The 23,710-nt window shown below is 52.9% G+C and overlaps 10 protein-coding genes across 10 annotated transcripts; 5 read left to right on the top strand and 5 right to left on the bottom strand.

Annotated features, from left to right (window-relative positions):
- Positions 1-233: 233 nt before the first annotated feature.
- A1O3_08640 (uncharacterized protein) lies at positions 234-1,292 on the top strand (the record flags this gene model as incomplete). Its single annotated transcript, XM_007738737.1, has 1 exon — positions 234-1,292. One exon carries the CDS (start codon positions 234-236, stop codon positions 1,290-1,292), a length of 1,059 nt encoding a protein of 352 aa, XP_007736927.1.
- A 567-nt stretch (positions 1,293-1,859) lies between these two features.
- Positions 1,860-2,465, bottom strand: A1O3_08639 (uncharacterized protein; the record flags this gene model as incomplete). The annotated part of the gene is made up of 3 exons (XM_007738736.1): positions 1,860-1,891; positions 1,997-2,035; positions 2,144-2,465. 3 exons carry the CDS (start codon positions 2,463-2,465, stop codon positions 1,860-1,862), a joined length of 393 nt encoding a protein of 130 aa, XP_007736926.1.
- A 518-nt stretch (positions 2,466-2,983) lies between these two features.
- Positions 2,984-4,168, bottom strand: A1O3_08638 (uncharacterized protein; the record flags this gene model as incomplete). The annotated part of the gene is made up of 1 exon (XM_007738735.1): positions 2,984-4,168. The coding sequence occupies one exon, from the start codon at positions 4,166-4,168 to the stop codon at positions 2,984-2,986; it is 1,185 nt and encodes a 394-aa protein (XP_007736925.1).
- Positions 4,169-4,647: 479 nt separating this feature from the next.
- Positions 4,648-6,782, bottom strand: A1O3_08637 (uncharacterized protein; the record flags this gene model as incomplete). Its single annotated transcript, XM_007738734.1, has 3 exons — positions 4,648-5,556; positions 5,891-6,632; positions 6,685-6,782. The coding sequence occupies 3 exons, from the start codon at positions 6,780-6,782 to the stop codon at positions 4,648-4,650; spliced, it is 1,749 nt and encodes a 582-aa protein (XP_007736924.1).
- Positions 6,783-7,133: 351 nt separating this feature from the next.
- A1O3_08636 (uncharacterized protein) lies at positions 7,134-8,027 on the top strand (the record flags this gene model as incomplete). The annotated part of the gene is made up of 1 exon (XM_007738733.1): positions 7,134-8,027. One exon carries the CDS (start codon positions 7,134-7,136, stop codon positions 8,025-8,027), a length of 894 nt encoding a protein of 297 aa, XP_007736923.1.
- Positions 8,028-8,958: 931 nt separating this feature from the next.
- A1O3_08635 (uncharacterized protein) lies at positions 8,959-10,188 on the bottom strand (the record flags this gene model as incomplete). Its single annotated transcript, XM_007738732.1, has 1 exon — positions 8,959-10,188. The coding sequence occupies one exon, from the start codon at positions 10,186-10,188 to the stop codon at positions 8,959-8,961; it is 1,230 nt and encodes a 409-aa protein (XP_007736922.1).
- A 1,203-nt stretch (positions 10,189-11,391) lies between these two features.
- On the top strand, positions 11,392-14,268 carry A1O3_08634 (trehalose 6-phosphate synthase; the record flags this gene model as incomplete). Its single annotated transcript, XM_007738731.1, has 2 exons — positions 11,392-14,161; positions 14,213-14,268. The coding sequence occupies 2 exons, from the start codon at positions 11,392-11,394 to the stop codon at positions 14,266-14,268; spliced, it is 2,826 nt and encodes a 941-aa protein (XP_007736921.1).
- Positions 14,269-16,481: 2,213 nt separating this feature from the next.
- On the top strand, positions 16,482-17,124 carry A1O3_08633 (uncharacterized protein; the record flags this gene model as incomplete). Its single annotated transcript, XM_007738730.1, has 2 exons — positions 16,482-16,576; positions 16,878-17,124. The coding sequence occupies 2 exons, from the start codon at positions 16,482-16,484 to the stop codon at positions 17,122-17,124; spliced, it is 342 nt and encodes a 113-aa protein (XP_007736920.1).
- Positions 17,125-19,449: 2,325 nt separating this feature from the next.
- A1O3_08632 (uncharacterized protein) lies at positions 19,450-21,338 on the bottom strand (the record flags this gene model as incomplete). The annotated part of the gene is made up of 3 exons (XM_007738729.1): positions 19,450-21,033; positions 21,094-21,198; positions 21,261-21,338. 3 exons carry the CDS (start codon positions 21,336-21,338, stop codon positions 19,450-19,452), a joined length of 1,767 nt encoding a protein of 588 aa, XP_007736919.1.
- A 591-nt stretch (positions 21,339-21,929) lies between these two features.
- Positions 21,930-23,668, top strand: A1O3_08631 (uncharacterized protein; the record flags this gene model as incomplete). The annotated part of the gene is made up of 5 exons (XM_007738728.1): positions 21,930-22,157; positions 22,220-22,341; positions 22,397-22,554; positions 22,609-22,648; positions 22,723-23,668. The coding sequence occupies 5 exons, from the start codon at positions 21,930-21,932 to the stop codon at positions 23,666-23,668; spliced, it is 1,494 nt and encodes a 497-aa protein (XP_007736918.1).
- Positions 23,669-23,710: the final 42 nt, after the last annotated feature.

Raw genomic sequence — 23,710 nt, 5'->3', positions numbered from 1 at the left:
GGTGGACTGTCATCCGCGGAGATTCTCAACTGGATCGGGGGACAAGCAGCTATTACTTTACGCAACAGCTAGACGTACCGAATCACATATAAATATCGGACCTTCGGAGACACCCATCAGTCATCCTTTGGTGGGACTGCATTCCCTGGTGGATATAAGGTGCTCGACTTCGCTCTCAAGCGAGACGACACTCCGTGTGCCATCGTATTTACACTCTACGTGTGCTTAAGAAAATGGCAACAAATATCTTCCACACTGACTATCCATGGACGTCGCCAGACGCACCCTTGGTAGTGTCCGCGCCCATGATGAAGATCACATTAGGTCGTCTAGCAGTGACCGTCTCCGCGCACGGTGGGTTCGGATTCCTCGCTGGCGGATTCGACCTCTCTCCGCTTGCAAGAGACCTCACCGAAGCTGCCGAGTATGCAAAGTCTCAAAATGTACTCCTTCACAACGGGACGCTCCCAATTGGCGTTGGGTTCCAGAACTGGGGCAGTGACTTGCATATGGCAGTCGAAGCGCTCAAAGAGAATCCCGTGGCTGCTGCCTGGTTCTTTGCGCCGAAGCAATTAAGCGACCTGATCGACTGGGCCAAGGCGATTCGCACAATCAGCGAGGGTAAGACCAAGATCTGGGTTCAGGTTGGGACGGTGGCTGAAGCCATTGAGGTGGCCAAAACTACGAAACCTGATGTCTTGGTGGTGCAGGGGTCCGACTCTGGTGGCCACGGCCTCGCACAGCGGTCTAGTCTCCTGACTCTATTGCCCGAGACTGCGGATGCCCTTGCCGCCGAAGGAATTGAAATCCCACTGATCGCGGCCGGCGGCATCGTCGATGGCCGGGGCGTCGCAGCCGCACTGACACTCGGCGCCAACGGTGTAGCGTTGGGAACAAGGTTTCTAGCTGCGCAGGAGGCAGTTATCGCCAAAGGATATCAGGATGAAGTGTTGAGAGTTACCGATGGCGGAACAAGCACCACTACGACCACGATATATGACGTTGTCAGAGGCATTCATGGCTGGCCGAGGGCCTACAATGGCCGTGGGGTTGTGAACAGGACATACCTCGATGCAGTGCATGGGATGTCGAATGAAGAGAATACGGACCGCTACCAGGAGGCAATGAAGCAGGGTGATGCAGGATGGGGACCAGAGGGAAGATTGACCACGTATGTAGGTGCGGGAGTTGGGCTGGTAAGAAAGGTGATGCCTGCCGGGGAAATCGTGAGACATGTTCAGCAGGAGGCTCTTGAAATTTTGCAAAGGTCGGCAGCGCCAAAAGTACAATGAGAACAAGTCTGCACGCTACCGAAATGAGCAACCTGAGGTTGACTTCCAATCAGACATTGGACATTGGGTATGCTCTCCAGTTCGACTATGTGTCCAGATTGACAAACAACGCCCATATGGCATCTGCCGTCCGCTCGTCGTTTGACAGCGGCCTGAGTAGCGATGGTAGTCCTTCCACTCCTACGCCCACTATCTCCATGCCAATACTCGATCTTTGAGAGCACTTGTCCGCGTTTGTTGCTTGGATATGACTCCACCAAAGGCAACGTCATGATGCCGGAGGCACTGGCCCTTCCCCACCCGGTATTAACTGTTCATTGACATGTGAGCTTAGTGATGCCGTTTTCTCTCGTGAAGCAGCAACAGGGTTGGGAGAAATATTTATTGACTATTTCAAAGGTAGACGGGGGTAATTCTTGGGACAGTGACTCACCATACAAATGTTGTTGCCGTTGAGAAGGATCTTAGGTAGTTTTGTTTGTGCACCGGTATAATCACTTGTTGGCAACTGGTCAGCTGGTCTCTCTCGTTTCCAAACACGGGCGGTTCGAGAACCCAGACGTGTACTCACAACTCGATCACATCTTCCAAGACCATGTCTTGTAAGTCGCAAAAATCGGATTAGCATTTCTCTTGCTTTTGGTTTGGAGTGCAGGTTCAATGCCGCTCGATCAATACTGAAGGCATGCCATTGGAGAACTTACTGACGTAGTCATCGAAGCCTAATAATGTGCCGGCAAATTCTGGAGCAGGTGTCAGTGAAGGTGTAACATTGAGGACGTCCATGCAGTCGAGGGTATGCGAAACAGGACCCGGCATGGTAGCGTGGCACGATATTGGTGATATCCTACCTTTGTCGCCCTTCATCACAATCCAGATCCTCGAACCGACACATTTGTCGATTAATTCTGCATCATATGTGAGCTGGAAGTCGCCCATGGTCGCGTGCTTGTCCACTGACCTAAGGGCAAGAGTGTCGATGCCATTTCGGCGGCGGGGAGTGAGCGAGATGCGGAGGAAATTGATATGCGATGGGGACTGATCTTTGCTATCCACGATGCATGGAAGTTTGCGGCCTGGAGTATGTACGGTGTAGTCACTAAAATGGTGCGACTGAAGGTCAATGCAGAGGGAACTCAAGAGGTCTGAATCTTCATTAACATTGATGTTCATTCTAAAAACTGGACAATGGTTATACGTGAAACGTTGTTTCATCCACCGTATATTACGGTAGCGTAATCGGCCGAACGCGCTGTAGCCGACACCATATGCGGTACGCCTCTTACTGCAACTTGACAAAGGATACTGACTGTCCTCGGCTATGCAGGAATCAGGATTCTAATCACGGCCAAGAGGAAGGCAATCAAGACGATTGTGGCTCCCACAACATGTTGCAGGTCACTCACTGTGGCAGATACTTGTGTAAGATCTCCGCTCATATTACGAGACAACGGTTACTAACTGCAATGTCCTAGCGCCACTAGTTTAAACGGGTTGTAGGACAGCAGGAATGAAGTGTCTGCTTTTATGAACATCATCCGGGACATAATTATGTGATTTTCAGACAATCCCGCCCCAGTAAAACGCTGTGCTCTTGCCATACTCGTCAGTCGTAACAGGCGTATTCCCCCTGCCTGAAGAGCTCAACTCACCCGTAGGCATCTTCCTGCTTATCGCAGCCTTGCCCAACGCTATGGCTCATCATTCAAGCTCTCGTTATATTTGCCTCTGGACCAGTCCCACGGATCGCCTCCTGGAACACAAAGACCCAGTCTCCAGAAATAATCGCGATGTGCAAAGAAGAGTTCCCATAACTTATAACGTCTTCCGATTTGCCAAAGAGACTTAACGTCGAGATTCCTGGTCTTGTCCGTCTCAAACTCGTCATGTTCATCTTCAATGGAAGTGCCTCCAGCGACGCATGATGGATCCTCATCACCAGAACAGTGTTGAATATCGGCACGAGTTGGAGGCAATGAAGACTTTGAAATGTATATTTCGCCAGCGTGCATTCTGTAGCCCCATTCCTCCAACGGTAGGAGGGGGACGGGGTCATCGACGTGCGTGACTCGGCGGTACAACGAATTTTCGGGATCGGTTATATTCAGCTTGAATCGCTTGTCTATGAACCGGTTCAGAGCCAGGTTGCCGATGCGAGGTTCCCCAAAGGTTGTAACATGCGGAGTCCATCCCCGAGCCTGAAATTCAAGGGCTGCCAAAGCAGCAACGGCACCTCCCAAGGAATGGCCAACCAAGACCAATTCATAATCTGGATAGTCGTTAAGAGCTTTTTCCACATGCGGCACGATGGTGCAGCGTGTATTCCGCCAAGATGCCATAAAGCCTGCGTGCACCGTACAATTTGCACATTCTACTTCTGGCACACTTCTCTTCTCGAATTGTGTGAGTAGCTGCGGCAACACAGGTTGCTTGTCATTGTGCGGCTCGACAGAGGTGCAGACAGAGCCGTTCTCACTGTCAGAAGGGAACGGGGCGTATTCGGCGGGGTTTGTGGAAAGGTCGGCGATCGTGTTCGCAATGGAGTAGGTCCCACGGAAGGCGACAATGACTCTTTTAGCAAATGGGGGATGCGACAAAGCAATGTAGCCGCATGAGTCGGAGAGGAGCGGCCCAGTGTTCCACGATGTAACCAGCTCAAACCCCTCAAAATCGCTGCATCGGCTAAGACATTTGAAGGGCTTCTGGATGCCGGTAGTGCCTACACAGTAAGAGATATCCACGATCCGAGCGAGTTCCTCAAGAGATTCGAAGGTTTGTAGGGAGATCTGTCTGTTATCCGCTCGCCAACGTGGCGGAATGGCACTCGCGACGACTGTCCATGACCACAACAAGAAGCTTCTCCAAAAGATGAGCATTGGTATTCAACCACTAAGGCGGAGGAGCAGAGGGTATATTCATCGCCGAAGATTGTAGGGAGGTGAGGTCTTATTCATAATGGAAGAAAGAAACAATGCTTCAGGATGGAGGATGGAGGAGGGAGAGAGAACTTGTGCAGTCACGAGTCACGAGTCACCCGCCAGTATGACGTCGCAGCCAGTGGCTTCGGTCGAGATATAATATTTCCCAACCTTAACAGCTACCTGTCTGTCCTACATACTTCCACTGCCTATCCACGATATTGGTCTACAACACAGAAATCAATGCAGCTTTCGGTTGATCTTATAATGTCGCAGATGGATAGATGAGGGCAGGACCAAGGAAACCTAGTAATCGGATGCCTCCCGCTACAGACCATGGAATGAATGATTCAGGCTTGTAAGGCGATTGATTCGAGTCCATCAGGATAACAACCATCGTCCCGGGTAACCCATTCGCATCGAGAACACGTATCCCATCACAACTGCGTTCCGCCATCGCCGTCGCTCTCAGCGGCACTCGTGTCGTCATTTTCGTCGTCAAACCCTCCAAAATCATCGACAGCTTGATGTGTAGAATTCTCGTCCTCTGACTCATTATCACTGTCACTGGATTGGCCTTGTTCTTCATGTTCTGAGTCGCCTTCGGCTTCCTGGTCGTCTTCATCCAAGCCGGCTGCCGTGGCTTCTCTCTTACCAGGCATCTCACCGAGACGACCTTCACGTCCTTCAACTACTCTTGCCGATTCGTCTTCGCCAGATGGCTCCATACCCTCTCTTCTCGGTGGAGGCGTAAACCACGGAATCTTGCCGCGTAGGAAATCATTCAGTACCATCTTCGCAACGCCGTCGACGTCAGGCTCGCCGCCTTTCAGTAATCTCCCGCCCTTCCGGGCGAGAATACTGAGGAACTCTATTGGATCCTCATTGTAATCTGCAGCTTTAACTTCATAGGTCCGTTCAATATGGCGTGTTTGAGTCCGCCGTAACACCGCCTCGATATATTGTGCCGGGTGTTCAACGTTTTCGACCCGGACGACACCCCGGAGGAGGATGTCCTCTTCCGAGTCGCCGTGACTAGGTGGCACGACTCCCGGGCAGTCGATGAGGTAGATTCTCTTCATAAGAGTGATGTACTGCCACACTTTCGTCTCACCAGGAATTGGTGCCACAGTGCAAACTCGTTTCTTCCGTAAAGTGTTGATGATCGAGGACTTGCCGGTGTTCGGGTATCCGATGAAGCCCACGGAGATCTGTTTTCTTGCTGCATGCAAAATCGAAAATTGTCGTAAAAGCGTAATCAGGGAGCCTTTGCCAAAGGAATTCGTCATGGACGCATGGAATGCCAGCGTTGGGTATTCTTTTGATAACAACCGCACCCATTGAGCCTAGAAAAGATGAAAATCAGCATGTGTGTGACATTACTAAGAGGTGTGCTATGAGATGAAGGCGTAGAATAATCTCGGCCCAAGCAGACCTCAACTCAAACGAAACACGCCATGCGCTCTAATGACAAGGCTTCCAAGACGGACGCCATGTCGAAAACCACTAAAGTGGCGAGCGCTGCTTAATGTACCAAAGCTGTAACAGGCGACTCTCATGGAGAAAATTGCAAACAAGCAAGAAAGGAGCCTTGACTTAGCGATGGAAAAGTGCTAGGGGTGAGGGGGAAGGGAACAGGGGTCGTGAAGCAATTGAAATGGTGTGCAACCGAGAACTTACCGCTACCTTAGTCGGCACGAGGTCGCATTTGTTGAGGACGAAGACCAGGTGCTTGTGCGGCGCCTCTTCGCGAATGTACTTTTCCACACTACGACATCTCGTTCCCTCGGGATCTCGAGCGTCCAAGACATGAATCACGACATCGGACGAATCGATGACTTTGTACAACTCATTCCATATCCGTTTGCTCTGACCTTTAGAGAAGATCGGTTCGCGGGCTGTTGTTAGTTCTCCGTCTTGCTCTCTTTGCAGCTGCTCCTCGACCGTCTGCCCACTGAGCAATTTGTTCTCTTCCAGCCGCTCCAAGTAGTTGTCGTGCATCTTGACTGACTCGCCAGCCAAGTCCGCCACAGAAGCGGCGTTGAGTTTGACCCGCTTCCTTTGCGATTTGGGGCCGAATGTATCGGCGAATGGGGTAGATTCCACAGCGATCTTGGCCTGGTGTTGCTTTACGCCGTTCTTGGTGTTTTCATTGTCCCTGATGAGGCTCATCGGTAGCTTGTTCGTCTTGAGTAGGACCTGGTACGGATCGGCCGCCCGTTCCGCCACAGCCTGCCTGAAGGACTCCAATGCCTCTTGAGTTATGACTCGAGTGTTCCCAAACCATTTCCGATTTGGCTCGACTCGTGCTTTCGGGATTTCTCGTGATTGGTATGAGGCGGCTTTGGTAACTTTTCCTGAAGCATTTCTCTGCGCCTTTCCATCCTTAAGCATGTTCAAGGTCTTGATCTTTTTGGCATTTCTGAGGAGTTTGTTAGTCCCCAACTAGAAGAACCTTGTTCCTGGCAGCATACCGGTAGAAATTCTCCCCTTTGATTTTGACGTTCCCCATACCATCTGTTGAGACACCCTCCCGCTCCCGGCGGGAGGCTTCCTTCTTCCTTGCTCCCATGGTGGTAGAGTGTGACGATGGCAATGATCCCCGAGTCAAACGCCAGGCAGAGAAAGGGAAGTAGGGGAAGACGCAGGGAAATCCTGGTCGCCTTAGTCTAGATTCTCATGGAGAAAAAAGATGGGAGCGCCAAGGTTCCAGATAGATTTACTTTATTGGTACAAGCGTAATGCTGCTCTATGAAAGTGCTGCCAAGGAATTCTTCAAGATGAACCTCAGGCTCAATGCAAGTTAGGAATTCTATGGGTGCTTCTCCTTCACAAATTCACCACACTATCCGCTCTGTCCAGTCTTGCGGATCTGTCATTTCATCGACCTCGCTGCTGGACAATTGCACGGCAAATCTCCATCATGGAGGCGTTTCCAAGCTCCATATGTCGAGCTTGCCGATTGCGGTTGCTCAAACCCTCGCAAAACCGGGCATTCAGCACATCGCCAGCTCACATGTACATCCCTCCTGAGTCACCTGTTTTCGTCGATGTCCCGGAGCCCCTTCAATCGTTGCGCGACCGACCGGCCCCGGCCAAAGGTGTTCTCCCTGTCCCCCGGGAGCTTTTTCCCGCTCGCCGCCCGGACAAGCCAGGCAAGGAGTATTTGGCGAACGTGACGCGCGACCCTCTACCTAAAAACGTTCTGCCACCGGAAAAACTCACAGAAATTGGGAAATATAAACGCCGAATGGCCGACCTGCGGAAATCATACCTCCGTGACGGCCTGAAAGAGCTCTATAGTCGAAAGAGATCCGTCGACAGCCAACTCGCACACAACAGTGCCCTTAGGCGACAGGAGACCGCCCGGCTCGCCGCTCAGCCAGAGCGAGAAGACGAACGATTGACAAAGATTTCAGTCCCTTCAGCGATGCAACCACAAAAGCCGCTGCAGCTGTCTCCGGAAGAAGAACTCGCGATTTACAATACCCGCAAGGCGGCACACGAGGCTCGACTGGCAGCGAAGCACGAGGACCGTCTGGACAAGCTGCACACTCTCTACATGAATGCTCGCAGCTTCATCACCACCAAAGATCAACTCGCGGCGGCGCTTGACGCGACTTTTACAACTACCAGGAGTATTTGGCGGACCGGCAAGCCAGACACCGTGGAAGAAATGATTAGGCGTGGCCGGGACAGAACTGCAGACCAGGGCCGTGGTGGTCTGATGCTCGCGTCCGATGTAAACGAGCGGGCCCTGCGTGATCAGGAACGTATGCAGAAGATCGCCGAGAAGTTGAGCGGTGGCAAGATTTGAGCCTTTGGCAGACTTTGCTGCTGAACAAGGGCACAGTCCAGGGTTGCGACAAGACAAGGGTGTGATAAGATATTCTGGCAAAAAACTCATTGAGGAAGGGAGAGGAATGTAAATTATCCTATTGACATAAGCGGCATCGGGGTGTTCTCCATCTGCTAGAACAGTCAATTTGTCTCATCTACAAAATAGATTTCATGTTCGACGCCTGCACATGTTAATCCTTCATAAAAGTTGTACTCCCCCAAAACCGCCTATAGCTTCGGTTCGTCCGGTCCAGCATTATACTATGAGAGTTATAGGTACATATATCGAGGCAGTGTCGGAGTACACTGTCCAGATTCGGTTGCGGAAGACGGCTTCGATAAAGGGGCGAGCCGGTCCCAACTGCATCTGTCGACCACGTCCTGGATGGGTATTCTCCGCAATCGATGCACATGTTCGATTGACCCCCTGGGACAGCAGTCCTCTACTCGAGGTCGAATGCAATCAGGCTCCTTTTCTTCCCTTTCCATCCTTATCTGCCATGGTGCATGAACCCGCGACGCACACACACCACGTGTTAGATGACGAGCTGCCGCTCGTATAGCTGGTTGCAGGCATGTTTCGCGGCGGACGCCACCATTCACCTAGTCAGCATAGCTGCATGCCTTCCATCCACCTACCTCCAGCTCGGATTTACACGAGGCTTCTGAAATAGGCACAATCGACAACAGCTGTACATCTCGAGGTATGATAGGCTCTCCCTGAAAAAGCGAGAGGTGTGACAATCCTGACAATCGGATGTTTTGAAAAGCCATATATCACGAACCACCGGTATGTCCGCCTGAGTGTACGAGTACAATCCGTACAGTGTTCAAGTGGAAACAACAGACCTGCACCAAGTCTGCAATGGTACCACAGCTTTTTGTGATGGAAGGCTGGTGCTTGTAGATCATGTCAAAGCACGGATGCCCAAGCCCACACTTCGAGTCTCAAACAGCTCGATCAAGCCGGCACCAAGACATTCTTCCACAACCCAGTCAAAATTCAAACCATAGAGATCTTTCCATTTCTTGGTTTTTGCGGGCATAACGCCGGAGAACTCTCCCCTGATGCGTTTGGCGACAGAAACGCGGTTGTCGGAGTCGACAGCGCCGTCCCAACGCTCTCGGAGAAGGTACAGAGGGCCTTCTCTGTATTTCGACTTGCCAAGGAGTTCAAGGAGATGCTCCCGGCCAGCGGTTAAGAGTCTGAGGTAAGGGCCAATGTTTGGCACCGAAAGAGCCAGATCGCTTCCTTGAAAATGCTGACTGAAATTAGGATTTGATTGGCGCCGCCTTGCAGTGCCGACTCCGCCTAGGTTCTCGAACGCTGCATCTCCGCCAACGGCGTCAGAGGTACCTGAAGCTGCACGGGAGATCTTGGTTGCGGAAACCAGGGATGAGCCAGCTAGAGACAAGTTGCGGGAGCCGAAGAGACTTGAGGATACGAGAAAGCCTGCCCGGGTCAGGACAGTCACGTGGGTGGGAGGGAGATCCTGGGGCGAGATAGAGGTGGCCCGATGCTGACGACGGAGCACGTTGCAAAAGTCAGTTACGACATCTGGTGCAACATCGCTTCGTACCAGCAGGGCTTGCAAAGCATCCATGGAGATCAAGACCTCTCCCGTGCCACTGATGTCGTTCCCCCGCCCAGTGACCTTGATTTTGCGCAGCTTCCCGGCCGATTGCAAGGCAGCAATCTGACGCTCTGTTTTGGACGAAGCAGCAAGCAAGGCATGGACATGCGCCAGGGTCACAACAGGCGGCATGTTCCGCTGGAAATTCAGGACCTCGGAGATGCGTACACTGTTCATACCCGCTCGGTCTGGGATAGGGGTAAACATGGAAGCGCGAGCGTGTTGCACGGCAGAGAGCACATCTTTGGCAGTATCTACCGAGACCGTGGTCAAGACCTTGCCAATAGGTACGAGCCTTGCCTCAGCCTCGTCCTCATCCTCGTCCTCGTCCTGACCCACGTCTTGGTCAAGAGCATCGGACTTCGACTTGGTCCTCTGCGACGACGGCTTCGTACGCGGGGCGAGGGCGAAAGGGGAGGAGGAATGACGACGGGCAGATGAGGCGGATCTCTGGGCCGACTTAGTGACGCGTGATGAGTGGGCCGCAGTGAGATAGAGAGGCATGGCAGAGGAGAGCAAGGGTGAGGGAGTCCGGTGGTGGTACGGATACTGGTGGACAGCATGTGACGTGGTGGCAGGGCCTTGGGGGAGCAAGCCTCTTCAACCGGCCAGTTTAGGAAAGAACAGTGGCATGAGGGACGCAGGTGGCAGCAGAAACGACGAGAAAGATCGGTGCAGGGTGGCTTGAAATTGGGTAGGAGAGTTATGTAGGCAACCGCGCCATAGCAGTTGCCGAGCGTTGGTGAGGTCCGGAAGAGAGGCCGAGCCAGTAGGAAGTGAGCAGTGAATAATACCATTTAATAGCAGCCTGCAAATCCGGGAAGGCAAGGGGGCAGCCTGGAGGCTGCCCGGGCACAGGCTGCGAGCCTCCTTAGCTCCTTGGGCCTTAGCCTCTGACCTCAGCCAACCCCGCCCCAAGACCAGGCCCGGCCAGTCCCAACGTCGCCCCAGGCACCTACCAGGAGAAAGCCTCCTTAGCACCCCACCAGGTGCGTCATTCTCACCAATGTTTTGTCCCCAGGCTCCCCTCACCACTCAAGAAATATCTTGCGGAATTCCACGCCCGCCGCAGTACCGCTGTCTTTCTGGCTCCCCACTAACGGAGACTAGGTACCAACTTTGGCAGAGCTGCAAGATCGCGATGTTGGAAATCTCTAGAATTCGGTCATACTTGATACTCTGCCAGTCTCAAAGAGTCAATAGCCACCTTAGCAAGCTGCAGTCGGCCTCAAATGGGAAGCGTAGCTCTAGCTAGACCTTGTCCCGACTGGCTCCCGCGCCAATAGTAGAGACCTGTTTGGCACGCGGTTTTGAGATAGAAGATAGAATTAATTCTTCGGCCTGTCCCCCATCCACCATCCACCATCCACCGTCCCCTGTTCCCTCGCTCTATTTCTCTGCGGATTTCACATGTCCTGCTTGCTGCAGTCGTGCAGTTTCTACCCTCATCGAGACTCTACGACTCGTTAGTTGCTTCGTTGTCGGCTCCTTCGATCTTGTGTCACTTCCCTATCCACACTCACCTCTCATCCGTCGCGACGTCCCTCCTGCTCTCCGTTGGACTTCGCCAGCCCTTCATCGTACCCACGGGACCAAACAAAGCTGCGACTTTGCGGCTGATCCTGCGGTTGGACCTGACGCACCTCTACTATTGTCCACGAGTATCGGCTGCATCGCTGCTCAGACCAACGACCCGGAGTCGCTACAATGACTGTCTTTGTGGCTACACTCTTCCTACCTTACACCATCAATTTCGATGTGCCCTCGAACTCTCCACCGGAGAGACCAGACCCTCAGAGAACCCAGTCGACTTTGGCTCAAAAGATTCTTTCTCAACCTGCCGTGGTCGACACCCAGACCGTCAGCTTGTTCACACCCACCCCGGGCATCGTCGCTGGCATTACCCAGAGTCCCGGATCTTTGATCCAAACTCCAGGTGCAACAACAGATCATGAGAAGATCTTCCTTCCACATGTCGAACGACCGATTAGCCTGACTCTGCCACGGACCAACCAAAAGTCTCGCCCTGCGGTGCAACGCGATCCTCGAGCAATCTCCCGTCACGACCTCCATTCACCAGGCTGGGGCAAGACCTTTGGCTGGAATCAACCCCCTTCACGTGCGAAATCACCGCCTCCGAGTTCGATCCTGAGGCATGCGGCGGCCGAGGCCAAGGACAAACTCGACAAGGCTGCTGTGGCTGTCGTGTCCAATTTACAGAGCAAGCGTGGGCGGCAACACAGGAGAACAAGGACATTCAGCCACGAACAACGGTTTTCAGAATACAACTACACCGTGGAGAAAGCGCTACTTGGAAATGGGGGGCTGTTCAATGCTATTGATGCTGCGGCGGAAGCAGGGACCCTGGAAGAAAAGACCTGGGTCGGGACCTTAGGTTGTCCCGCCGATGCGTTGGACGATCCTCTCAAGGAGAATATTGCAGAGAAACTGGAGAATGACTATGATTCTCTAGCGGTCTATGTTAGTGACAGCGACCTCAATGGTCACTACGAGCATTACTGCAAGACCATTCTTTGGCCGGTCTTTCACTACCAGATACCAGATCATCCGAAAAGCAAGGCGTACGAAGACCATTCTTGGGTTTTCTATGTCAAGGTAAATGAAGCATTTGCCGATCGCATTGCGAAGAACTACAAGAAGGGAGACGTGATTTGGATCCACGACTACCACCTGTTGCTTGTGCCTGGTCTGTTGCGACAGAGACTTCCGGAAGCGGAGATAGGGTTCTTCTTGCACACTGCCTTCCCCTCGTCAGAGATCTTCAGATGTCTCGCCGTTCGGACTGAGCTCTTGGACGGCATTCTAGGGGCCAACATGATCGGATTTCAAACCGACGAGTACTGCCACCATTTCCTGCAAACCTGCAGCCGTCTACTCAATGTCGAAGCGACCAGACACGGGGTCATACTGGAAGATGGAAGATTCGTCCATGTCAACACTTGCCCCGTCGGCATCGACCCCAAGTCCCTCGACCAGCAACGTCGCTTGCCTGAGGTGTCTGAGTGGGTGCAGATTATCACCGACAAGTATCGTGGGAAGCGGATCATCGTTGCTCGGGATAAATTGGACAATATCCGTGGAGTCAGACAGAAGATCCTTTCCTATGAACTGTTTCTCAACAAGTATCCCGAGTACAAGGATAAGGTTGTCCTTATCCAGATCGCCACCTCTTCGACCGAAGATCCCGAGTTGAGTGCCACGGTCGCAGACATTGTCACTCGGGTCAATTCGACCCATTCAACCTTGGCACATCAGCCGTTGGTGTTCTTGAAGCAAGACATTGACTTTGCACAGTATCTGGCCCTCCTCACCGTGGCAGAATGTTTGATGATCACCAGCTTACGAGAAGGAATGAACCTGACCAGCCATGAATTTGTGATATGCCAGGACGGCCAATATGCCGAAACCAAGTTCGGACCGTTGATCCTTAGTGAGTTTACAGGTTCGGCCACCGTCTTCGGCCATAATGCAATTCTGGTGAACCCATGGCATTACAGCCAATGCGCTGCGGCCATCAAGCAGGCGCTTGACATGCCCGCTCCGGACAGGGAACGCCGGTGGAAGGCCATGCACGATATTGTCGTGAAGCAAAACGCAGCCGAGTGGTTCGGGACCTACACCAAGGGGCTAGACCGCGCCTGGAAAGAACATGCCATTCGTGACTCTACGTCCGTGCCGCGTCTGTCACTAACCTCGGTGAAGCCCAAATATCTCCGAGCCGAGAAACGGCTGCTCATCCTCGACTACGAAGGAACTCTGGCATCTTGGGGATCCCCAACCGACATTATCTTGACCACTCCCAAGAGATCCATTGATGTGTTGAATGATCTGATCGAGGATAAGCGAAACACGGTCTATGTCATGAGCTCCAGAATGCCCGAAGAAATGGAGCGACTCTTCAGTCCAGTCAGTGGGCTCGGGATGATTGCCGAGAACGGGGGGTTCTTGCTGGAGCCCGGTTCGGACGAGTGGGAAGAGTTGGCCAACCTCGAACATTTCAAGGATTGGAAAGAGGGTGTCCGCAGCATTCTTCAATATTATGTGGAGAGAATCGAGGGCAGTCGGATCGAGGAACGGCATTGCTCGCTGATATTCGACTATAGCGACGCCGAGGATCGGGCCGGAGCTTTCAAGCAAGCGGGCGAATGTGCCAATCACATCAACGATGCGTGCGGTAGCCAACATGTGAATGCGATACCCATTGAGGACGGACTGTTTATCTCGGAGATGGATGTCAACAAAGGATTGGCAACCCAGATGATCATTGATCAAGCCGAGAAGCATGGGATCCCATTACCGGAGTTCCTCATGGTGATTGGTGATTCGAGAGAAGATGAATACGTGTTCAACTGGGCACACAAACTCGAGAAGGCTGGCAAGGTTCGAGATGTGGTGACTGTGACTCTGGGTGCCAGAAGCACCGAAGCTTCAGCCACGCTGACACAGGGCGTGACCGGTGAGTCTGATAGACCGTCCTAGTGCTGGATCCCTTGCTAACTGGTCTTAGGGGTGTTGTCGATCCTGGAGAAACTGGTGAGAAGTTCGCAGCAACCTGGACGTTGAGCATGGAGTCTTGGTAGTGGGTGATTCAGAGACAGCATTTGCTCGGTGCAGATCGGGGTTCGCATGGATAAGGGATCATACTCAGCGACGGGGTTCGATGACAGGATGAATAGAATGGTAGCATTCTTTGCGGTACCACAGTATTAGAGTGATAGAGTTTGGATGTTGTGTCTTCCGCAACGCATAGAAACTGGCGAAGGGGCAGAGGCCCGACGAGGCTTAGAAATGTCGACATGTCAGGCTTAGGGCTTAGCAGGCTAGCGTCACGACTACTAGGAGCATCATTTGTTAGGTGCCTGTACCTACAGTAGTACGGATACATGGATGAGAATTAATCATCTGTCACGTCTGATTCCGGCTTATACACACCACTCTCGCCCCTGCGTCCAGATCAGGCCCGAGTCAGCCTAAGGCACAACCCAGGCTGCCAGCAACCCGACCTTACCTCACGCTCCTCACGCCTCCCTCACCGCGCAGTTTGTACGTCGGGACACACCTGTGTGCCTGTCAGCCCCCACCTTCAGGCGGTGGACGGGCTCAGGCTCTCCCTGTCCCTCTCCCTCTCCTTTGCCTGCACCTTGTCAGCGCTTGCTTGCGTTGCAACGCTTGTGTTCCGGGCACTGTGATCGATCTGCCATCTGACTGGAGCCTGAGCCGGTGATCATGGGTGACGGCATGCATGCAAGACAAGATGGTGTCGGCCTTCTCGTTGGACCATCAAAGACCATTGCAAACACACTGCCACACCTCGCCTCACCTCGCCTCACCGCGCAGGGTCGGGCAGGGTTGGGTTGGCTTTGGCTTTGGGTTACGGTGAGGTAAAATATGTAAGGTGAGCGCGAAATTGAAATGGGGAAGTTCAGCTGGCTTCTGAGCCGGATACAGTATATGAAGCCAATCTCTTCTTTCTCACAGGTCCTCTGTCCTCTCTCACGCAGGTGCCAGGATCCAGGATCTATTCTGCAGCATTCATCGCACGGCGATAGATACGCAGCTTTCACCCTGCTTTAGAACCACCACCACCGTTGCCAACAGTCGACCCCCTGAAGGAAGAAAGATACTTGAACTCCATTGCCAACAGTCGCCCCCACGAAGGAGGTAAGATACTTGCACTTTGGAGTCATCACATTCACAGCTCAGCCAGGCTTGCTCTTCAGACTTGATCATGGCGTCGGGATTCTTTGCTCGCAAATCCGCTCTCTCGACAAACTCGACACCGAACGCATCCTCGTCTGCGATGTGCTTCGGAGGAGCAGGGCTATCGACACGAGGAGAATCCATAGCAGCAGGATCGGCTGGACGAACATCGCCCGGTTCGTTGTTTTCACAGACCCGGGCGACAATTTCCACCGCGACCACCGTTGCCACTGCCACTACCGACAGTCGCCCGTGCAACTCAGCGTCGAGCCGTGACACCCAGGTCTATGGTCAACGCAGGTCAGAGACGGCTTCACTGTCGAGTTCGGCAGACGGCGGGGCTAGTTATACGTATGGATCTTTCATGCGTCGGTTTGGTGCTTGAGGGAGGCCGTGGGCTCAGAAATACCAGATCAAATGTCGGGAGCACGGCATTGGCCCCCACGACCTGTATACACATAGGAGCTCGGGCGGTGGATGTGTCCTAGCCAACGAACGACAGATGCCACATGATTGAAGGAGTTTGAATCAGGCATGCAGCGGACATGGATGGTGGATGGTTGGGTTAGTGACCACCACCGCCACCACCACCACCATTGCTACTACCTACTACCTACTATCACTACTGCACCACTGCTCTCTGTGCCGGCCAATCCACTCCTACGACTTTCCCCAGGCAAAACAAAGCCCGAATTGAGCTGAATTGCTAGCACGACAGACAACAAACAATAGACGCCCACCCGACCCGAACTCCGCTTGCTCCCACCCGAAGACCCGAAATTGCCAAGTTGAACGCCAGCCTACTTGCCCAGCCGAAGCATATGTGCAAGCATACAGTACAGGCACCACAGGTAGATGACCTTATTTACTGAAGTGGGATAGAATGGAATAGAATTCGTGTTTCCTGATAGAATAGAAGGGGGGGAATTCCTCTTCTCTTTCTTTCTTTTTCTCCTTATTTTTGGTCTTTGTCTTTTGCCTACAGTACCGTACCTGTCTCTGTACCGTGCATCGACTGACTTGTTCGTTGCCATCCGACACATACAACCTCTATCTCGTCTCGCCTCGTTCCCAACATGCCTGCCAGGAATATCCGCACGATTCTGGGCATCCCGCCCTCGACTCCGAGTGTGTCGGACAGCGTGCTGATCATCATCGATGCACAGAACGAGTAAGACTACCAATGTTGGTTGGTGTTGGTGTTGCCATTGCCTGCCTGCCTGCCTGCCTGCCTGCCTGCCTGCCCTGCCATGTCCCCCTGTCCCGTTCTGTCCCGGTTTTAGTTACGATGCGGAACCAATGTCACGTCCATTGGGGAGTATGTTCTGGTAAGCGAAGGGGTGGTCGAGACCATGGAAGTGAGGAATTAGCATGGATCTCAATGAATGTGAATGTGGAAATGGGAATGGGAATGGAAATGCGACTGCCACTGCCACTGCTCTGCTATTGAGCTAACCATTCAACCACTACAGATACCTCAACGGCCTCCTCCAAGTCGAGAACGCCGAATCGTCACGCAAAGCCATCCGCGCGCTATTGGAGCGATACCGCAATGCAGCAGGCAACATCGTCCATGTGGTGGCAGACTCGGCTCCCGGAGCGCCCATCTTCACGCCCGGCACGCCCTTGAGCGAGATCATTGACGAGCTGAAGCCGAAGGGAGATGAGCCTGTAAGTAAAGAAAAGAGAAGAGAGAAGAGAGAGAAGAGAAGAGATTAGGAACAGAAGAGAATCTACAAGGATTCATGGCCACAGCCTCAGCCCACGCATGAAATCGTCCCATCCCGTCCTATCTGTCCACAGCATACAATCCTCCCATCCGTCCCATCCCATAGCACACAGTTGTCCTACCACATCTGAATACCATACAATACAGTATAGTACAGTACAGCACACTCCAAGAATCAACAGTCGAAGGTTACCAGCCAACCATTCGACGGCTCTATCGTGGTGTCTGACATATATGCCTTGACATACCAATACTGAAAACTGGATTCTATATCTCAAGTACTGACAGGATGACTTCTAGATCGTGCACAAGCGCCACGCCAGTTCCTTCACCACCACTACGCTGCAGGAGATTCTGGCTCGGTATGAGAAGAAGAATCTCGTCCTGACTGGTATGATTCCCGAATCAAAACAAAATCGATATCAAGATCAAAATCAAATATTTTCCTCTTCCTCTTGCTTTCCCTCTTCCTTTTCCTCTTCCTCTTCCTCTTCCTCTTCCTCTTCCTCTGCCTCTGCCTCTGCCTCTCTCTTCCTCTTCCTCAACCTCGATCGCGATACTAACATATCTACCAACTTACCCAGGATACATGGTATGTGAGACCCACACAGAAAAAGAGAGAAAACAAGAAAGAGGGAAAGAGGGAGAGAGTCACTCTCTCTATACGAGTCTTTGGAGACCTTCCACCAAACCACTTCTGTTTCTATCATCGTCGACCTCTTCATCCTATCCTACCATATCCTACCCTATCCTATCCTACCCGGTCACCATTGGTTTGGTTTGATTTGGTGTTTCTATCTCCCTCGACCCCTTCATCCTATCCTACCCTATACTACCCTATACTACCCTATCCACCCAGTCACCATTGGTTTGTGTTGGTTTGGGTTTATATGATTTGATCCAGCGCCTGATTTGCCTATTACCTACCTACCTATGAATAAATCCTTTCACCTAACATAGAGCTATCAGGCCCACAACTGCGTGTCTGCGACAGCCAGAGCCGGCGCCGAGCTAGGCTACAACATCTATGTCGTGCGCGACGCCGTCGGTGATCGGAACCTGCCTGACGTCGAGGCCGGTCTATTGGTCAAGGTGAGTTCGACGACTGCCGTCTATGTTTGTCAACGTTTTAGATCACTTCGGCTTCCTCTTCCTCTTCGACTTCGACTTCGACTTCGACTTCAACTTCCTATTCCTCTTCCACTTCCCTATTCCACACTTTTCATGTCCGTATCTGTCATCTACATGTATATCTGTTTTTCCACATCTATATTCCCATGTCTGTACCTATCAATTTCCCATGTCTCTATCTACCTATCTATCTATATCTGTCTGTATCTATATCCAGCTGACCGTTGCCTCTATTTACTTCAGGTATCCTTGGCCGAGCTGGCAGATGTGGTGGCGACGGTGATTGATTCCAGCGACATTTGATCTATCTCCATCTGTGTCCCTGTCCCTGTCGACCCGACTCGACCCCATCTGATCTGATCTGATCCAATCCGACATAACGCTTACTTTGCTCACTGGCTCCGATCCGACATAACACTCAATTTGCTCACTGGCCCCAATCCGACCTAACGCGCACTTTGCTCGCTGGCCCCAATCCGACCTAACGCGCACTTTGCTCGCTGGCTCCCATCCGATCGGATAATTGCTCAATGGGGATGCGATATACTGGTGTTGACATTCGATATTCGGTATTCTGTGTGTGTGTGTGTGTGTGTGTGTGTGTGTGTGTGTGTGTGTGTGTGTGTGTGTATAGATAGTAAAAAGATAAGAACAGAAAAGAATCATATAAACAGTCTTTTTGTTGTTATCTACCTTCACGTTCCCTTCTAGTCAGGACCATGTCGTCCGGTCGAGGTCGAGGTCGACGTTCTTGATGGCTTACTGGAAAGCAGACTCTATCAGATCTGTCACTGGCGTTATGGCTCTTGTGAGGACTATAGATTCCTTTTCGTGGTCCTTACTTTGCCCTTGATAAGTATGTTCCGAACAAAAAAAATAAACCATCAGATTCTATACGAACCGAATCCTGAAACTTAGGGCACTAACTTGAGGCATTCCCATCTTAAGCCTTGCCTTTTAACTAGAAGGCTGGTAGGTACACCTAGGTATATAGTCTGGGCTCCCCATACCCCTTTCATAGCGAACATGGAATATTTCAACCTTTGACAAATCTATACCTGTATCATCTATGGTCGGTGCAGCTCTTCGTTCTTCACCGCATTCTATGTATCTAGGACTCCATCAACCATTTTCGGTTCTCCCCCCAAGGCCGTACTGCTGCTTAAATCCCTTCTAGGCTCTCCTTATACTTGGTCAGTCCAACTCTCATGAATGGTCCGCAGGTCTATATGACCAGCCTCGTTCAGGTAGCTGGTCAAAGAGTCAAGGTCTCCAGACAGCTCCTTCCGAGTCATACCATTGCCAAAGTAATGGAATCGATTGCGCAAGGTGCCGGTGCGGCGGTGGAAGACAAAGTCCTCCCAACGCGGGTCGCGCGAAATGTCCCACTTGTGGTGGCCTGAGCCAGGCCAGGAGATGACCATGCGCGGAGGCCGGCCGCATGGCCTGGAGGTCTTCCACCAGCTGGTACATGAGTCGGTGGAGGAGACCTTGTCGGCGAAGAAGCCGTCGACGACGGCATTGAAGTCGTCCGTTGCATCCTGGCTCGGCTCCAGGGCCGAGTAGGACTGCGACTGGATCTTACGGATGCAACGCGCAATGTACGTCGCCGTCTGTTCACAGTGCACGGGGACAGTGCCGCCCAGCGCGGTGCCCTGGGCCTGGAGGACAAAGAACAGGTTGGGGAACCGTGGTACCATGATACCAAAGTACGTCTCCGGATACCCGGGCCCGGTCTTGCTCGCTGGCGACCAGAGGTCTTGGAGCCGGACCCCTGACCGACCGACGACGGGAAATCGGGGCACGAACGAGTCTGGGAAGCCTGTGGCGGCGATGATGACATCCACGGCGTGTTCTTTGCCGTCAGCCGTGACCAGGCCTGACGGTGTTGCTCGCACGATCTTGTCTGTCACGTAGTTGACCTTGGGGTTGCGCAGGGACTCGAGGTACCCCGGAGCCGGCGTCAACCTCTTGCACCCTGGAGCATACTCGGGCATCAGCTTTTCCAGAAGGACTGGATCGTGTTGGATGCGTTCCGACATGAGAGCCGTTAACTCGGTCCTCACCGCCGCGTTCTCCACACTGCCAGCCTTGTAGGCCTGAAACCCGGCGTGGAACGTGGCGTCTAGGGCCTTACGGTATGCTAGGTGCGCTTTGGTGTCGCTGGTGAATCGGTCCACCTCTTCCTGTGTATATTGGTGTCCGCCAGGATTGTCTGCCGGAGCCGACAAGAGGTTGCTTCGGAAGTAGGCCGACACCCAAGTCCTCGACCGGGCGAAATGACCCAGGTGTTCGACGTCGGCCAGAATGTTGGGTATCACTTGCATGCCACTCGCCCCGTTGCCGATCACTGCCACTCTCTTGCCCTTGTAGTCCAACGAAGCGTCCCAAGCGGCTGTGTGTACCACGGAGCCGGCAAACTGGTCGAGGTCCTCGATGGCCGGGAGCTGGGCCGAGTTAAGTCGCCCGGCCGCAGAGACTAGAAAGTTGGCTTTGGCAAGCTCGACGGTGCCGCTCTCAAGATCCCGCACCTGGACATGCCACTGTGAGTCTTCCGCCGACCACATCGCTTGTGTCACTTCATGTCGGAACTTGATGTGCTCGTACACGCGGTGCTTCCGAGCCACGTCTTCGTAGTACTGGCGGATCTCGTCCCCGCGGGCGTAGAATTCGCTCCAGCTCGGGTTGGGCTCGAAGGACAGCTGGTACGAATGCGATGCCACGTCACACCGCACTCCGGGGTATCGGTTCTCCCACCAGGTACCTCCCTGTCGAGGTATCAGCGGGCACTGCATGGTGGGCGAACCATAACTGAAGATCGTGCTCACCACTCCCGCGTTCTTCTCTACTACCGTGTAATTGAGGTTGGGCACTTTGTTTTGAAGAAGGACCGACGTCGCTATGCCTCCAATGCCGGCCCCGATGATGATGACCTGTCCACCTTGTCAGTCAGCCGGTCTTGGTCTTGACCGATGTCGTCCAGCAAAAAACATACAGAAATACTCCTGGCAGCGTCGTATGGCACATCCTCTGGCACATAGACATGCGGGATGGTGGTGTCCTTGGTAATCATCTTAGACCTCTTCCCTGTGCTCCCTTGTCTTGTGAAATGCCCCTCCCATTCTTTTGGCATCAAGCCCACTGCCCGCGGCTGCAGCCAGACCAGCTCGCCTTTCTTTTAAGGACCATATTACCACAGACTCGGTGGTTTGGATCACGAGCTGTATGGCGCCATTCACCGCGGCCAGATCAAGCCACATCTTCCCATCCGACCATCCACTCCCACCCGAACCTGGGAGATACAGTATCCTCCCGGGTGGAGGCCGGGCCGGGTGGGAAAAGGGTGGTCCGGGTGGCTATTGTTTTGGACCGAATCTTTCTTCCCGAGCGAAAGATGCTGTCCAACTTGGTGACAAAATCTGCTAGTCCCTATACCTGATTCGTATTTTGAACTTGTGATGCTTTCACCCATCCTTGACCTGCCTTCCCCTGATAGCGGGCCATGTGCAAACCATGTCCATGGTGCAATCCAGCACCATCAATGGCATCATTCTCAAATGTCGGAGGCATGAGCCCGCAAGGGTTCAAAAGGTGATGTCGTCCATTTTGTACAGCATTGGCATGAACTGCGCAAGCGACAAAAACCCACGATTTCTTGTTCGCAATGTCACCTCCAGCCTCTGCTAAAAATGATGCCGTGTCTCGCGTGGTCCAAATGGACACACTGGCCCCAGACACGTCAGAAAAGGATGTGCAACCCAACGTGATTGATTTCAACAGCAAGAAGCGGAGCCTTTTCCAGTGGTATCACCCAGATGACGGGCCTGTTGAGAGGAAACTGATCCTGAAGCTCGACCTATCCGTTCTCGTCTTTGCCTGCTTCGGCTTCTGGGTAAGTCGCCGTGAGAAACCTTCAGTGGCAAGTGGTGCGCGCAGCTGACGCACCACCGATAGTGCTTGTACATCGACCGCGGCATGTTCATCAATGCCTACATCAGCGGGATGCGAGAAGACCTTGGATTTCTGGGCAACGAACTGGTCCAGCTCAACTCAATCTTCACCGTTGGCTATGCCATGTAAGGGCGAGGGGGCGCCTCCAGGTATCTTGTCACCAGGCTGACTGTGCTGCAGTTCCATCATTCCTCTCACAGTGATCAATACTCGACTTCCTCCTCGTCAGGTCATCCCAATTTGTATGGCAATCTGGGCGATCTTCACAACTCTGCTTACACGCGCCAACTCGTATGGTGAGGTGGCAGCCTATCGATTCCTCGTCGGATTCGCAGAGGGTGGGTCGAATCCGGTCCATTCCAGTCCAAAGAAATCCTAACACTGAGGGCTAGGTGCCTTTTTCCCGTCAATCCATTATGTCTTTGGCAGCTGGTATAGATTTAGCAAACAGCCTTACCTCACAAGGCAATCCTCACTGTAGAAGCAGGCGCTAACGATATGTGCAGGTACAGACCTGATGAGATCGCCCGGAGAGCCGGCCTGTTTTACGTGTCGGCAGCCATCGGCACGTTTTCGACAGGTTTCCTCGCTGCCCGCATCTATGCAGACCTGGACGGTGCCATGGGTCGCGCAGGCTGGCGGTGGATGTTTCTGGTTGGCGGAGTTGTGTGCTTACCTGTCGCGATCTTCGGTTATATCACATTCCCTGGAACTCCCAGCCATGCCACGCGCTGGCTCTTCACCGAATCAGAGCTGGCACTGAGCAGGGCCAGGATGGAGGCAGTTGGACGAAAACCCAACCAAGCCGTTGCCTTGAAGCTATCCTCTATCAAGCGTTTCCTGGGCGGGTGGCATTTCTGGGTGTTGGTGCCCTGGAGTGTCATCTTCCAGCAGGGATATCTGGTCATGCCCCAGGGTACCTGGGCCCTGTGGATTAAGAGCAACAAGCAGTACTCGGGCGTGACGGTCAACAATCTCACCGCCGTCGCTCCCTGCGTCGCCATTGTATGGTCGATCGCCTTTTCCTGGATCAGCGACAGGTATGGTCCCAAGTCGAGGCTGCCGCTCTTTGCATTTGCCCACTTGACCATGGGGTTGGGTCACCTCGCCTTTGTCCTCTATGATTCTTCGCCGTTTGGATACAAGTGGTTCGCCGTTGCAGTGGGCCAGGTCGAAAATTCAATGGCTCCCATCATGTATTCCTGCGCCAACTTGATATGCGCCAACGACGCCGAGGAACGCGCATTCATCTTGAGCGCAATGTTGGCTTTCGCAATGGCCTTCAACAGTTGGGTGCCCATTGTGCTGCTGCCAACTACAGAAGCACCAAGATTCTTCAAAGGTTACTTGGCTGGGCTCATAGCACAACCCTTGTCTTTTGCACTGGCGGTATTGGTATATTATCTTGACAAGGACGGTCGACGCCCACGAGGACAGAAGACGGCTCTCTGAGCTCGAGGGTGGACACAAAACTCGTCGTGTGTTCTGGAACAA

Source organism: Capronia epimyces, assembly GCF_000585565.1.
Source record: "Capronia epimyces CBS 606.96 chromosome Unknown aczIQ-supercont1.8, whole genome shotgun sequence".
NCBI lineage: Eukaryota > Fungi > Ascomycota > Eurotiomycetes > Chaetothyriales > Herpotrichiellaceae > Capronia > Capronia epimyces.
The sequence above is the reverse complement of the archived record's forward strand: the minus strand, read 5'-3'. Positions and strand labels throughout refer to the sequence as shown.